Raw genomic sequence first — 17,544 nt, forward strand, 5'->3', positions numbered from 1 at the left:
ATGTACCTAAATATCAGTTTAACCATTAACTATTTTTTTACTTTACTCACAGCTTTCAATAAAAAAAAAAAAAAGAAAACAAGTTTATATACCGAATTAATACAGGCCACAGTTAGGTAGTTGTTAATACAAACATTTAACATGATATTTATTAGAAAACTTATAATCAAGAGAAGAAAATTGCTGTGCATAAATTGGTTTACTCTACTTTTGTACCAGTAGATATAGTGTTTATTTTTCACAACAAAGTCCCTCTAAAATACTATTTCTAAATGCACAGAATCATTTTTTGTTTGCTTTTGTGGTTTAGAGTATTTCACTGGAGCTTTAACTTTCTACTACAAGGTGTGTTTTAAACACGAATCCAAACCATAATCTTTTTCAGTGTAAACTCTGAATGGAGATGACAATCAAATGTCCCTCTTACCTCATTTTGGAGGTCGCGGATCATTTTGCTCTTCCTTTCCATTTCAGTCTTCAAAAAGTTAATCTACAAGTTTAAAAAAAAAACATTGAGTGTGAGCTGTTGAAATGTACATAAATATCAGTTTAACCATTAACTATTTTTTTTACTTTACTCACAGCTTTCAATAAAAAAAAAAAAAACAAAAACCAAGCTTATATACCAAATTAATACAAGCCACAGTTAGGTAGTTGTTAATACAACATTTAACATGATATTTATTAGAAAACTTATAATCAAGAGAAGAAAATTGCTGTGCATAAATTGGCTTACTCTACTTTTGCACCAGTAGATATAGTGTTTATTTTTCACAACGAAGTCCCACATGATCTTTAGAGAACTAAGGATTTTTACAATATTAACTGAATTTACAATCTAAAAAGTTTTTAATCCTTTAAGAACACATCCACCATATCAGGTTTCTAACACAACTATTTGATTTGAATGCTACAGTACTGGTCCTAATGAGAGAAATTCCTTGATTCTGATCAGACACACCTGTGGAATAGTGTATTATATGTGAAAGTATGTAAATCTGGTCTTTAGTTCCTATTTAATTCAATGACTTGCCTTGGAAAGTAGATAATCTGAACTTAGTTCTCAGACTGAATTTAGTCAAACACACTTCAAAAAAAAGTTTTTACAAATCAGTCTAAGTTTCTTTCATGATTAAGCTTTCCTCCTAGTTTATGGAGAGGAGATTCTCCTTTAAGGGGAGAAAGGACATAATTACAATAACTAGGATTACAAGAACACATTCCTGTCACTATGAAGGAGGATGCTCTTGGACAGGATACCTTAATTAGCAAAGTCCTCATGCCTACATACACCCCTTGCCCCATGCTGCATTCTCTCCCCATTGACACCAAAGCCTGTCTATGTTTCATAGAAAACCACAGTTCATTTGACATTGCAGCAGACTTGTTAAAAAAAACAAAACCTCTCTAAGATAACAGATTTGGATTCCAGAGACATTGACCCAGAGATTAATGGTTTGGATGTCATGCATATAAAAAATGACATTGCATCTGCATGATATGACAGCTGTTCTTAGAATCGTGTCCACACTCAAGTAGACAGATGTCAGTAATTTAAAAACCATCACCGGACTTGACATCACTCTCATCTGTATCAGAAGAGAAGTCAGAGAACACTATCATCACTGAAGAGAGAAAAGTAGGGGGGGACGGGGCATGAGACTAGCACCAACTGACATGCATAAATGTTACTTCTTTTGCAAACTCTACCAAAATTTTGTCTAAGTGGTCTGGTTGTGGAAATACAAACTATACATCCAGCTACCACTTAGTCTTTTATTAAAGCATCAGCCTAATATATTCAGCACTTGCCTAGCAACCACGTCCACAAATACTGACATTTAGTCCATGTATATTGTATAATAAATATGAAGATTTTGCACATGAAGAATTAAAGGTCACTATCAAAATATGAGATCAGGATTAAATGGGGGAAAAAAAAAAATAAAATAGCTATTCACATGGTGGATTTTGTTTTTTCAGCTATTCAAAAGATTTACCAGCTACCATTAAATACTGACAAAAATAATATACTGACCTCCATTAAAGAGTGTTCCCTTTCTTAATCCTAGCTCTCAAGAGAATATTAACACTCCTTCAAAGCACTTCACTTCTAAATCTGAATATATATTAAATAATTGAAGAGATATGATACGAAAATTATTGTCTGTGTACTCCCTATACATAGCCTGTACGTATCAGCATGCATCTTCTGGTGGAGAGATATTTAAAACACCACAGTACTGTTAATTTAACCAACAATCTATGCGAGTTAAACCAGTAATTTTTGTTAATTACTCTTCACATACACATGCACCTAATATCACTGATATGGACATCTTAAATAGTGCAAACTTATTGTTTTAGCTTAGCTGAATAATTAAAAAAAATTACATCCGTTTCTTTTCTAAAAATAATACAAATATTAATTAAAACGTCATTAATTTTTGCTTTCATATTATAACAGCATTTTTAGCTTGTTTCTACTAAATCTCTAACAGCTGAAGAGCCACTGAGTCATAAAGTATAGCTACAGAGAGCTTCATAGGAGGGACTTGTATGGCTTAGTTACTGGACCTAATATAAAGATAATCATTTAAGTGCATCTATGTCTTTAATTTTGTACTTTAAGGCAGATCAGACTATATGAGAGCACTTGCACAAATGCTTTTAGTCAGTCCCAATGACAAGGCATAATACCATTTTCCAGAAGACACATAAAAATTCTACTTTCAGTCACCAAATCATGATAGTACAATAAACAAGAATGGACATTTATACCCAGCTCTAAATTAAAAGGCACAAAACTGAAAAATTGAAACTAAGAAACTTTCTACATCTCTTCTTCCTTTCTACCCACTCTTTGTTCTTGTTTGACATTCACCTCTTTCCAAATGTTGGCTGCCTTTAATTACTACCTCGCTGTAATTATGAAAATAGATAATGAAAATATATTGGTGTTCTAAGGCTGAACTTTGTAATATTAAGCAAGGACACTGCTTCTGTCTCCTGGAGACAAACATCCAAGGTACTCAGAGCTTTGTGTGTTTCAGAGCTCATTACGTTTATTAAAGGCAACAGCTTCCATCCAGTAGCCTGTACTCACAGCAGTTTGTGACCTTGAAATGTTCAAATTAAATTTTCCCCCATTGAAATACAGAATACTTTAGCAGATGGCAGTGATCTAATTCTAAGAGTCAGACAATAGTTAGGTATTCACCACAGAGGACGGATGGAAGAATACCAACACAGCATCATTACCACACAGTCAAAGCTCAACTCTATGTTTCTTTGCTTTCCTCCAGACTTCTTGGGTCTTGCTCAGGACTAAGACATGAGCAAGTAAAATGGGATCGGAATACATTCATTAACACCTAACTATTTTGGCACTATCTGGAACCCCGAATGTGCTCAATATTAATTTTCATGGTCTAATTTTCAAGCTAGGAATCTACTAGGATTCAAGTCGGAATCTACTCCAAAAGCCAGAGAGAACTGGTTACGCTATTACCTAAATCATAGGAAATATTCTTTCCTTTGGGAAAAAGCGCTCTACAAAGGGATAAATATTTCTAAAAGCAAACCTAAAGGTATTTACACTTACTAGGATTTCTTAGATGAATGTAACTTTTAAGCTGTAAGTTATATTTTAATTAATAAACCAGATTTTTGTCAAAGATACATTTAAGACTTTAGGACTTGTCATAAGGGCTGTTACTAAACAAAATAAATATTTTTGAAGTGAAATTACAAACTGATCTTTTTATTAAAAACATTGCAGGCATGAATTTGTGATGGTTCTTAAGATTCTTGTTTGGTGGTGCATCTCTCTGAATTAAATTCCCCGTATTCTGTTAGTCTTTTATGACTAAGAAAAACCCTACTGATTTCAAAATAACCATATTGTTTATTGTTTATTTTTACAAGCCATGCATATTGTGTTACTTAATTTTCATTTTTCAAAGTGAATACTGAGCAACTGGGAAAAAGGAATTTACAGACATATTTTCTCCTCTATTTTGACAGACGGTATTATAATTGTATTGTCAGACAATCCTATCACCATGTATTTTTAAAAATTGTTAGCAAGATATAAAATACCAACAGGAACAAAGCTTAGTCTACCTCGCCAAACAATTTTTGAGTATTTTCCTTTTTCCTTCTTTACTTTCTCCCATACCCAGCGCTATCCAGCTCTTTTTTATACATTTCAGTTGCAGTTAATGGGAAACAACTTTTTTGAGGTTATCTCCTTAAAAATAATGATTTCTTATGATGCAAGCAGGTATCATGAAGCACAGTCAAGAGAAGAGCCCTTCTTCAAAAAGTTTTAAGAGGCTGTTAACCTATTGCAGAGATACAGAATCACTACTTACCCTGTTTATTCAAATTCACTGGGGGAAAAAAAAAACCAAACAAACCACCACAGTTTCAAGTTATATGTTGATATATGCCTCTTTGTTAACAGAAGTGAAAATTAATCCATGGTCCCTAATCCTCCTTCTGGAAGAAGCGGTAACCACCACAGTTTCAAGTTGTGTGTTATTTTCCCTCCGCCTCTTTGTTAACAAAAGTGAAAATTAATCCACGGTCCCTAATCCTCCTTCTGGAAGAAGCGGTTCCACTTCACATTTAGAGATATAGCTTGACATTATTTTACATTCTTTATCAGCATAACAACCTATTATAAACTGCTCTGGCAACCTTCATCAATTGTTGAAGAGGACCATAGGTTATTTGGAATGATGTCTTACACATTTTATATACATCTTGTATAATCAAACCCACTATGGTGCTTCTGACTAACAACCTTTATCTCTTTAAGAAATGCTTTTTGATATACAGATAACCCACAGTTCTAGTGTGAGAAGGTCTGTCGAGAAGCTCCCTCAACCCAAGGCTTTCTGAAAGACTGTGTTTGACCTTGAACTTTGCAATATAGGACTATCCTAAAATTTAAACCTTCCTTATAACTAGTATTCTTCTGCACATTTTATAATCCTGGATAAAGCAGCTGAGAAAAAAAGGCATAAATTTATCCAAGGTCTGCCCCAAGAAGGTAACTGTTCCTCATATGTTAGTGCTACAGATGGAGAAGACAACGGACCCAGAAAGTGAGTGCTCACTCCTGCTAAGGGCCCCAAGGTCCACCCTCAGTATTATTGGTACTGTAAAGGACAGGAATGGTTTTACACCTCCTTTTTGATTCATTAAGCCCAAGCTGCTGCTTCTACCCTCAGAAAATTGTTACCACCTAGGCACCAGCTCCACAGGCTGCTCTCTGAGAGATGGTACCTACAAACACTTCAGCAGATCCTCAGAATGGCAACTTTTTAGGTGCCGACCAACCATTCTTGGCTTCTATAGTCTTAATGGGCCAATAAAAAGGATACGTGGGCACAATAACTTTGATAACACTGTTTCTGCTGAATCGTTTGTGCAACTGAGAGTGAAGGGTCTTGCCACACATTGCAGAAGACTTGGATGCAAAGTGTGATGTATTGCCATGACAACTCCTTTGTTCTTTTGGTTTGGTCAGAGTCCTTGAATACTTTCCTGGTTATTTTTCATGTAATTTGACTTAATTCTTGTGAATTCTTACTTATGCTTTTGCTTTTACCTAATAAAGAACACCTTCAAGCAAGTATGAATATATACAGCCAATTAACATACAGGAAGCACTGTAGTATGGCTCCTTAGCAAGTGCAGAGAAAAATACATATTTCTACCCCCCTCTAGTCTTTTATTCATGTGGCTTTGAGAAATATAATTCTATTCTTATTTAGTCTGGTTATAATCAAGAGTTACTTCACCAAACCCTGTAGAATAAAATGTGCTGAAATTGTATTAGAAACAAGACTGTCAATTCATTAAATTAGAATTAAATTCAAGCTCTCATCCTCTAGCTAGGCTTGCCTCAAAGTACCTAGACCTTCTTTCATAGCATTCATATTGCTTTCAGAAAAACAAGAAAAACAGAGAAACTAGGTGTAAAGCAACCCTGTGTGACAGTAATAATATTTATTTCCATTTCTATTGCACTTTTTGAATATTCATTCAGTCTCACTGTATTGGTGAGCTTCATTATGCACCTTGTATCCTGAGGCATAAAGAAATAAATGTCAAAAACCAAGGACACAGTTCTGCATTCCTTAAAATCAGTAGCAAATTTAATATTCTATTATTGGCAAGTTTTAGAATATAGCTCAAGAATTCAGTTTCTCTAACCAGTTGACAACACTCCCAGCCAAGTTCTGTTATAAACTCAGAGAGGTTTTTCCTGGTTTCTGCACTAGGTATTATTTTTGGTTACAGTTAACAGTAGATTTTGTTTGACTTGTGCAGAACAAATCTTGTGCTCTTCCCCAGTGCCAGGGTGTGGACTGAATTTACTCAAGGCACTGCTGCTCAAGTTTAAAAAAGCACTATATCACAAAGAACAACAAAGCAAATAATCCATCCACGATATCTGAGATGTATTTCACCCACAGCTTAATTAGTCTTGAATATCAAAATCTAATACAGAGATTAAATAACAAAATATATTTTCAACCTTTAATTTGTAGGACTAGAATTCATTGTTTGGATAAAAGCTAGTGGAAATGTGTCCATGCACCTAAAAAAAGGCAGCTTTTGACCAGCATGTTCTGAGTACTTAGTAGAGACAACCAGGTACTCATTTTCTTATTTCTGGACTATATAACTCACCTTTTTAAAACAAGTGCAGATTAGTATTTTTTTTCTGGATATATGCTGCCCTGGCTATTGAGAAACCCCTGAAATATGTTATTCTTTTCAATTCAATACAGCACTCAGTTTATTTCTTTTCTTCCCTCAAGGACAAAAAAGGATTTTTGTTCTCTAGATAAAATTACAAGTACCAAAAATCCATTAAGCATACATTGTGGAGGACACAAGAATAGGTACAAGAGTATCTTTACTCTTCAGACTTCTGAGTGACAAAGGGAAAAAAAGTGTTTTCAAAAATCACATTAATTGAAAGAAACTTGCAAAAGGAACACTTTAGTTCGAAATCTGCATTGTTTCTAATTAGAAGGTAGCATGCAAAACATGCACTCTCACTTCTTGTTCAACAAGGTCATAAAGCCATGTATGAATCACATTCATACAAAAGAAGGCATTTGTAAATATTTGCTAAATTCAATGATAATTTTTAAACTTCTGTCTTGGAGGAACCCTTGTTTTGTGGGCCTAGAAGACAGTAAAATCTTACTAAACCAACCTGTAATTATCTACTATGAAACTAAAAATATATCTATAAACCCTTACAGCAGTTTGTTTTCAAGTCTAGGGTTAGAATCACAGAACACTTGAGGTTTGAAGGGACCTCTGAAGATTATCTAGTCAACTTATGCTTAGTGGGGTCCGTGTTATACAAATATTACTAACCAACATAGGAAAAAATTTCCTTTTTACATGTTAAACAGAAAACATAATTCTACTACCTTTTTTTTTTTCCCTGCAATAGCAAAATGTGGCTATTTATGCCCCGTGACATTACAGTGCTACACAAAAATCCAACCGATTGTAAAATTTATCCAGAACCAGAATTTCATTAAAGCATGAAATCTTAACGGGTCTTAATAACTTCCTATTGTGATAATTACATCTACTATGGTCAAAGTCAGACACTCTACTATCCATTTTGTTGCTGAAAATCCATAGTGATTCCAAAAAGTCAATCGATGTATGACAGTGTATGTTGGTATAGATGAGATACGAGGGTCCACAAAGATAATCTCATCAGGGAAAGGACAATTCTCCAGGCCCAAGTCTCCAAAAGTGTATACACACACCTCAATCCCACAGAAATTAGTGAAGACAGGGAATTAGTGATTTTGAACACACAAACTTTTATCAGCTCCTTTCTTCTGATGCTTTTAGAGTGCTACCACATACTTGAAATCCAAGCTTTTTACGTGCAAACTTATTTAAGCTGATGACAAACTCTCAAAACAGAAGGATTAAAAAAAAAGACAGAAGAAACAAACAAAAATAATGAAAGAGGGACAGGGAATCACTCACGGTAGCCTGCTGCTTTTCTGCTTTCTCAGTTGCTTCATTAAGCTGCTTTTGAAAGGCCTCCTGGAGAGATTTCATTTCTTCCCTAGTTTATTGAAAACACAGAACACAAACTTCATCACAAGTGTCCATTAAGAAATAATTCTTCAGAATAAAGAAAAGGCACCTTTCATTATTTAGAGTAACAAGCAGATGTACCATGTCTATGAGTCTTGCTAATAAAATCATAATGACCCCATGAACTATAGTGCCAATGAAAGACAAAAATTATCTGTGATGGAAATTGGCCACCTTTTACATCTACTGAATAGCCTGCTGTGCAAAACATCTGCCAGTGTATAATTTCTAGCAAAAACGATTGGCACCAAAAAAGCAAGGAATGTGGGCTATTGAAAATGCACCCAAATGGAACCATAATATTATCAAAAGAACTAGCTTATACCTGCTTTAAAACAAATAAATAAATAATGCTCTGATAAAATTCAACCTTCACCAAGCTCCTTCTAGAGACAAACACCACAAAACTCAGTAGAAGATAATGGCAAACAAGAAAAAAAAAAAAACAACAAAAGGATAATTGCTTGGATTGGCCTGTATTTGAACCAAAATATCCCTTTGTATTACTGATGCAGGAAGAGAATTTCTCTAAATTGTGAGAATTGCAACAGGCTGAGATCCTCTGCAGGCCAAGTCTTCCTACTCACAGCACATGACACGCTTTGGGACTGTGGCAAATGAGAAGAGGACAAATTTCTGAGCTTTTTTCCGAAGGTTTATCCATGCAAGCAACACCCCCAAAGAAGACCAATGCAGAAATGAGTTTACACAGATAGCAACTTATCCCAGTGAAAACTAAACTGGAATGAAAAACATCTAGTTCACACAAGAACAGAACTTGTGAGCTATTGGATCATCTTTCTTTTTAGCCAATAACACTACTACTTTTAGCAATTTCAGCAGTACTAGTACAGAGCAGATTTAATTGAAATACTGATTGAGCAGCATGACACCCACGCACCATGAGCACAACACAGCTCTCTTATTGCACAAACAGATGCCTTCATTTCAAAGTGCTGATGGTGCACAAAAAATAAAACTTAAGGCATCATAGTAAGTGACCAAGTTTTACTTGCAACGTAGGGAATACCGAAGAATTCAGATAAAAGGGATTAAAAACATATCTAATTTGAAGTCAGCAGAACTATATCAACTTACACAAGCTGAGATTCTATCACTCTAAACTTTACTCTATCATGCATCATTGCAGAGAATAATCAAAACAGTGCTCACAGACTGAACACAGCTCATGTTCGTTCAAAGAAAGAAGATCATAAGATTAATATTGAGATATATTGCGAATTTTGGTTCAAATACAAGAGATTTAAGCAAAACACTATGTTCACTGCTCCTCACTTGCTCCAGATGAAATACACCCTGAGGCTCTTGGCAAATAAACTGTGACCCTTCCTTTGAGAAATTCGATGGAGTAGATGCCCTGGCAGATTTTTAACACCTCCTTCTTACACTGAACTTCCACACCTCTCTGGAAGTGAAATCCAGTAAGCCTGTAAACAGCTGTCAAGTACTTGCAGTAGTTCCAAGGCATTTTCTTGAGGTGTATTGTAAAACCCTTTTATTTTCTGAAGAAGAGCAAGGGATGCTCGGTGATATTGCAGTGACCCAGGGTATATCTCTGGGAAGGGCTGTTGTGCCATATACTCAATAGCTGAACCCCTTAAAAGCAAAAGTCAACACGTACTTTGGGTGGACCTTGAGAGACTTCAAGGGGTGATTTAAGGAGGAGATCAAGAAGTGGTTGTTACTAGAAGTTTTAATACAACCTTGTAGTATGTAGCAAAATTTTCCCTTGGCAGATTCAACTTTTCCATCTGCAACTAGATGTATTTACTAAACGGTCCATTAATAGTTTTAATCAATAAATCTCTCTGTTTCATAAAAGCTGCACAACAATCAAACCACTACAAAAACACACTCCTGTATGAAGGAATGAGGAATGGAGTCCGTGACAAGGGCAGCTGTGATGCTGAGATGTATACCTTCATTTGCACTCACGCCATATTACAATTTAGTGTTTAAATAGGACATTAGCTGAAGTCTTAGTTTCATCATTTAATAGATTTGTCTGGAAGACTTAAAAGACTTTTATGTATCTGATCCTTCTCTATCAAAGTAAAAATGAGAACTTCTATAAGTATTGTATTATAGATCTTATCTGTTGTGTATTGAAGAAGTGAAGGTCATTTTAGCACAGGCCTTCTCTATAGGAATGCAATTTCATATACTTCTATTAAATACAGTATCAGCAATTAGATGGCTGTGGGATTTAAGTATTGCATGTCTAACAATGAAAGAAGTATGAACTTTATTAAGTCCTTCAATATGTTTTCCTAAGGAACAAGACAAAGTATAGATGCATTCATTATATATTATTGTTTCAGTGAAAGTGATCCCTATATCAACTGCATTTTTCTGTTATTAAAACTGTATTGATGTTGTTATTTGCTGGTCTGCATTCCAAGAAGTAGGAGAAGTAGAATGATGACAGTCACTTGCAGCAAAGCACTCGGGAATTTGAGACTAAGAACAGGGCTGGGAACTTGCATTCCCTGCCATGGAAACTCATTGTTTTCTGAAGTGCTCAATGAATAATTTGAAGTGAATACTTCTCTCTGCTCCTAACTGCCCTCCTCACAGATATCCAGCACAAGGATTCCTAATTTTGCACAATGACTAGTAATTTTAAGTGTCTACGTGCATGAATATTTAACTAAGAGGCCGGAATAAATACATATCATCATCATCATCTTTAAATTCAGAGACTGAGATACTTTAATAATTTAATTAACTAGGCACTACCATCAACTAGTAATTTTCTAAAACTTCTGATTTTATTCTTTTTAAGAGAAAATATAATGACTAAACTTTCTTGAGAAATTCAAAATCCCCTTCTTTAGCAGATATCTCACTACAGCAGTTTTAATATCTTTTCCTAATATAGGTCCAATATCAGCAAATAAATAATTTGTTTCAAAAAATTCCCAAAGAGCAACCCTTGCCCTTATTTCACTGCTATAATCAGAGGACTCCGGAATATAGTGTTTATAGATTAAAGTAGAAGGAAAGATGGAATTTCCTAGTCTGACAGGTATCAGTCAGGAAAGGGAAAGAGAAGGGAGGAGGTGAGGGTCTTACCTTTGTTTCTGGCCCAGTTCCAGAAGTTTCTGCACATCATTTTTGGCTGATGCTTCATCATTTTTCAAAGACTAATAGCAAAGGAAGAACTCCATTACCAAAGAGATCTTTAACGTTATTAATCTGTGAAATTATTAATTTGGTCATCTTTCACAAAATGCTCATGGTGAATAATAGATACTACCACTCATGAGAAATGGAGGAACAGCCTGACTTTTCTTTTACCGTAACTCAGCACAGCTCACTGTACACAGCTGCTTTTCAAATATTAAATAAGAGCTGATCAAATAAAATAAGTAGATTTAGAAACAAACAAATGGCTGAAAGCATTAGGATTGTATGACAAAGATAAATGTGTTACAGCCCTTTGCCTATATCTGGTTCTCTATAGTGTTGTTTAAAATATCTCATAGTATAACTTTGATGAGTATTACCTTCAACTGTTCTGTGTAAGCAATCCCATTCTCAAATTACTTTATTACAAGGAGAAGCACATTTCCCTATAAAGTATGAAGAAATCCCTACAATAATAAAGAGTGATGAAGCACTCAAAAAAAAAGTTCAATAGTTCTTACTAATTAGAACAAGAGAAGCCTAGAAGATAAGACAACATAACTCAATAATATAATATAGTGCAGTACTGATACACAGTACAAGTATTCCTCTGTGAACCGATACAGGGACATTACTCCTTATATTGTTCACATCTAGATTACACCAACATGAAGATAAAAATGCAGTGTCAGAAAAATACCGTCCTTTTATACGGCATGAAATACAGAGACAAATCTCAACCGAGAATCAGTCTGAATGTTTTCACCAGACCAATAGACTATATCTGGAAAAGACAGGCATGCTCTTAAGTGAGCATCTGGTGATTTCAGGACCTCAAATCCAGAACAGGATTTTTAATCTATTTTTCACTCCGAGGAGCTGATTTGACTCCAGAGTTAATCTGACTATTGCCCTTTCAGTTTATCCATGACACCTCAAAACCTGCCAAGTTAAATGCAGAGGTGTCTCAGCTCTAGCTGGAGGGTCATCTAGTACAATTTGTCAGCTAAACTTGTAAAGTAATACCCCACAGTAAATCCAGTCAGTCTACATACGCGGCATGTCAGGCACCTAAAGTGAGCAGCTAAACTAGGCTGAGTAGATGGAACTCATCAGCAAAGATGCAACCTGCAACAGTAAAGGAAATCCTTTACAGTAGCTGACAGGACAAATGTGTGGTAACTCCACTAAGACAGCTGATTCTATTTCCTTCCATTCCTTTTTTTTATTCTTTTATTCTACTAGGCTCTCTTTTTTTTTTTTTTTTTTTTTCCGGAGTGGTCAAAGGGCCTGACTCTTAGGATAATATTTTCCACAAAAACATCAGTACAAGGTCAACAAAATAATAATTATTCACATACCAAAAAAGCCCACCCCATATTTTTTGTAATAAATACATATCAATATGAAAAAATCATGGCAAATAATCCTACAGAAACTGAGAAATAACCTAACCTGGAGGTTTACTTTAATTCCCTCAAGTTCTTTAGAAGTCTTCGACAGTTGACGGAGAATATTGCTCCTTTCCTTAAAGACTTCTTTCAGCTGTCTTTCCAATTCTTCATAGCCCTGTCTAACACAGAAAATAAAAGCATGAGATCTTCTCAAAACATTCCTCAATGCATTCAAAAACAGTCTTAGTTCATACAAATTTTACTAATTCAAACATTCTTTATAGATTCCTAATTGGAGTGTGGGAGGGTACCTTTGTTCACCTGGATAATAACTTGATTTCTCCTAACATAGATAAATAGATGTCTTATACGTCAAAAGGATGTGCTGCATCTGACTATACAAATTATCAGACTGAAACACTGTTAATGGCATATTGTCTGTGATGAACAGGAGACAGAAAGGATATATTTAATGTGAGTGATGGTACACTCTGAGATTTTTCATGTTTTAAAAGATATTCCCTGCAAGAAGTCAAGCAAAACTTTGAAAGTATGAAGTTCTGTGACAGCCAGTAATTTGAGGGAAGAATGATTCACATCTGTTTTAACTTTGCAAAGTATATTTAATTCCACAATTTCCTTACAGTATAAACTAGAACTGACAAATATGCTAAGAGGAATCAAACCTAATTATTAATTAATGGATAAGTCAAAATATTCTATCCTTTTCAAAATGGTAATTTTAACTTGGAATGTAACTATATATTTTAAAGTTTTTCTAAAATCCACAAGGAAATAAATCCAACACTTATTGGTTTAGGTTGAATGACATACAGATCCAACTCTCATACCCCACTTCAGAAAAAAAACCAAAACATTATAGTTAATTCTAAAACAACACACTTTTTCATTTAAATTATCTCTATTTCTTCTTTTGAGGAAGACTCAAACATCCATTCCCTCCACAACTTAAATTTCTTTTTTTCCTCCGTGCTGTACCTCTGGTTCTAAGAAGGGGGGTGTGGGGAAGAACCTCAACTCTGCAACACATCAGTAATATTTTATTATCAGATCCAAGACCCTGAAGTTAAACAGGAATCTCAATGTTCCTTTAATGGATTTTGAATACCCACTTCAGCAAAGAAACTCAATGAAGCAAATTAAATATGGTATTATCAGCCCTATCTATTTTAGCAATAGACAGCTCACAAAATATGATAGATTTATGAAAAAAGAAAATCCTTCTATATTAAATGATACTTTGGATACCTAGAAGAGATGAAAGTGAATAAAATGTCTCTTTCATCAACACAAGGCTTTAGGCAACGCATTTTAACTGTATATTGAAGTTTCAGGAATAATTATATTCAGCTTTGACAGAATGCTGCAAATTAAAAAGGATAGAGTTCTTTGAGTTTGCATCTCTAGTGAAACACAAAACATCTCTAATTTCTGCTTGCTGCTGCAAAAGAAGAACTGAGCTGATTTGGTCTGCAATGTAGCACCCAACACTTTCAGTGAAGATCTTCAGCACAATTTTTAAGTCAACTGTTCCATTTTACAGTAGAAGTGATCTTTTAGAGGAAAGTTGAAAAGGAAGAGAGGAGGGAAATTCATCCCCTCAATACCAAAAAACACGTTAAGTTTTCCCAGGGTGGTTAAATAAAAACTGCAATCTTTCTAATGTGTTCTGTAGCTGATAAATAAAAGCTCAGCTGTCAGTAAAATCTTTTATTCTCTTTATAAACTTTGCTTTGTCTTCCAATTTGTGGATGAACTTTACTGCAAGAAACTGTGGTTTCAAACCATTTCAATTCTGTTCATCCATCAGAGGAAAGGAAAAACTGCAGATCTAGTCAGGGAACAAGAAGTACTTGTGAGAATGACTGCAAGACACGGGGTAAAGTCAGTGCAAGGACATAATGCCAGGACTCAGCTATGCATACCCACTGGTAACCAAACAGCACTCACACAAGTCATTTGGTTGTCATTGATATGGACAACTGTTATAAAAAAATAAGTTATCTCAAACTGAGGTCATGTAGTCAAACTCATTACAGATTTACAAGAAAATTCACACATAAAGATATAGAATCTTCCAGAATTTAGCATTATTTACATGGAGGGTTTGGTTCAAATTTTTCTATCAAACTGAATGAAAGACCTTACTGTTATATGAATTAAATCTAGCCGGTGCTAGAATACCTGATAAGTATTGGCATTCTGGTTGTTACATGCAAAGTAAATAAAACCTGCATTTAAGTTTTATATCAAAACACCTATAGTTTTTTTTTTTGTTACCAGTCCAGCTATGTGTGATTTTAAACAAGGTATACATCACTGTAAAAGAGCTGTCATCTCCTGCATTTAAGTTTTATATCGAAACACCTATAGTTGTTTTTTTTTGTTACCACTCCAGCTATGTGTAATTTTAAGCAAGGTATACATCACTGTAAAAGAGCTGTCTCACCTCAGCAGCAGTAACAACATTATGTGTAATCGGCCTGACAAGCTTCAGAGAATACTCCCCTTTTAATTTGCTGATGAACAGAGGTCAAGGAGGAATGTCCTGCTGCTAAAGCAATCAGGTAGTTTCAGTAAGGTCCATTCCTTTTTTAGCATCACAAGAAGTGTGTTAGACTTAATGGTCTCTTTTGCAACTGAAATGTCATGCTTTTGTTTAAAGGTAAGACTTGCATTTAAAAAAATAAATAAATAAATAAATTACCTGCAAGTGGTACCACTGTTTTAACAATCACTTTAAAGTAACATCACCACCCCTGATTCCAGTTTAACTTGGGCATTTAAAGGCCATCTGTCCCAAGCAGCCAATTATGCTGCCCCATGGGTACTCAATTGGCACAGTTTACACTCTCCTGTCTTGTAAATACTGATATCTACCAATTTGCATCAATTTAGGCATTTCCTGAATTTTTAAACTGAATTTAACATAAACTATGCATGCTTTTACATTTTCTGCCATATTACATTTTGTCACACTGAGCAGGGAGGAGACAAAAAGCCAACAACAAACTTACCACAGAGAATCACAAAACCAACCATACCCTCCGAACCATTAGAAAAGAGCTTAAAAAAATGAAAGAAGAGCAAAGATACAAGACATAGCTATCACATCTATTAACCATTAGCTCCTCAAAGTTTTTAATTCTGGACAATATTGTATCTGATATCTGACTCTTGGCATTGTGTCCAAGCACAGTGCCCGTGTCCTGAAGGCAGTAAAATTCAGCTCTACCCGTGTGGCAGCCAATAAACCCTTGGACAAGCCTTGACTCTTAGCATTGTGTCCAAGCACAGTGCCCATGTCCTGAAGGCAGTAAAATTCAGCTCTACCCGTGTGGCAGCCAATAAACCCTTGGATCAGTTCATCTCTTCTGATCACCTCAATTTCTACACTGCAAACTTGCATTGTTTAGTATAACGAAGTGCAGCACAAGTGAAAAAGAGTGAAAAAAGTGAAAATGCATTGCTCTAATCGTGACTCATGAATAGATTTTAAGTCAGTGTCTTTCTACAATACTTTTACACTTTAGTATTAACAGGATTCTCCCCGTGTGGCAGCCAATAAACCCTTGGATCAGTTCATCTCTTTTGATCACTTCAATTTCTACACTGCAAACTTGTGTTGTTTAGTATAATGAAGTGCAGCACAAGTGAAAAAGAGAAATGTAAATGCATTGCTCTAATCGTAATTCACGAATCGATTATTTAAGTCAGTGTTTTTCTACAATACTGAATATACATTCACTTTTACACTTTAGTATTAACAGGATTCTCAGGATTGGGTTAAGGAAAGACCCATGTTATTCTCCCCTTCTTGAATTCTAAAAAAACAAATTTTGTGCTTCACATATTTGATAAGCACTCTATGGAAGGTTTCACACACATACATGCAAAGTAAATATAAGTCTGGATAGACAGGCAATTCTAGAAGTAATTTTTCCACATCAGCACACCCATACTCTGCAGCTATGAAAAGTCTAATGTTTTTTCTGAAGCTAGTGTTTGATTAAAAAAAAAATAAAAAATTCCACCATGATATAGTGACATTTTTTCATATTTGAAAACACATAAATCACAAAATATATAATCACAAATACAGAATTTTGTCCTGATGAATATCAGCAAACTCCTCTGATTGAGATTAACTAACAAGGTTATTTGTCTAATTAAGAAAAAACTGCAACACAGAAAGCAATTGGACCAGGTATCAACAAGACTTAATCAGCTTAATTCCTCTGAATTCAGAGAAGATTTAAGTTGAAAGAACATATAATCTAGATCTAGGAACCTGAATGAAACATACGGCTCCTTAAGAAAGGTGGCATCATCCCTGACCATGTGGGAGAAAGTAAGAGAAGGAACTTTAGTAGAAAAAACAGTGAAGTGTTAAACTCAATGGTAAATTATGTGGGTGTGAAGAGAGAGAATTTTTTCAGCCAGAACAATTTGCTTATGCTGAATTTGCATGTCAGTTTTGTACTAGAGGACAATTCTGGAAGAAGTTGAGTCAATTAATGTGACGTGTGTCACCACTGCATCACCCTGTCACAAACACCATGAAATCCCAGTGACTCAAAAACTGTGAGGGTTCTCTACTCGTTTTGCAGTGTAATTATACACGGCCAAAATAGCTTCAACCCATTCCCTTCTCAGCGAAACCAGAACATTTCAAATATCAAATTTTCCCATCGGGGATCTTCTCGTTTCCTCCACTTCCCTTGCTATAGCAGATACTACCCACTCCATACTTCACTCAGCAGCCACTTGGCATCATTCCTCTGCATGAGATCCTTTGGCAGAATCACATACATGAAGT

General features: G+C 35.1%; 1 protein-coding gene across 1 annotated transcript in view; it reads right to left on the reverse strand.

Moving 5' to 3' along the window:
- Positions 1-370: 370 nt before the first annotated feature.
- Positions 371-17,544, reverse strand: part of LUZP2 (leucine zipper protein 2) — a gene marked incomplete at its 3' end in the record, with an annotated part of 105,351 nt that continues 88,177 nt past the window's right edge. Inside the window, exons 2-5 of the mRNA XM_014951571.1 lie at positions 12,766-12,883; positions 11,257-11,327; positions 8,047-8,128; positions 371-490 (exon numbers count right to left, since the gene is read on the reverse strand). Of these exons, the coding sequence (XP_014807057.1) occupies positions 371-490; positions 8,047-8,128; positions 11,257-11,327; positions 12,766-12,883 (391 nt within the window). The remainder of the gene's footprint in view (positions 491-8,046; positions 8,129-11,256; positions 11,328-12,765; positions 12,884-17,544) is intronic.

Source organism: Calidris pugnax, unplaced genomic scaffold (assembly GCF_001431845.1).
Source record: "Calidris pugnax isolate Ruff unplaced genomic scaffold, ASM143184v1 scaffold183, whole genome shotgun sequence".
Taxonomy (NCBI): Eukaryota; Metazoa; Chordata; class Aves; order Charadriiformes; family Scolopacidae; genus Calidris; species Calidris pugnax.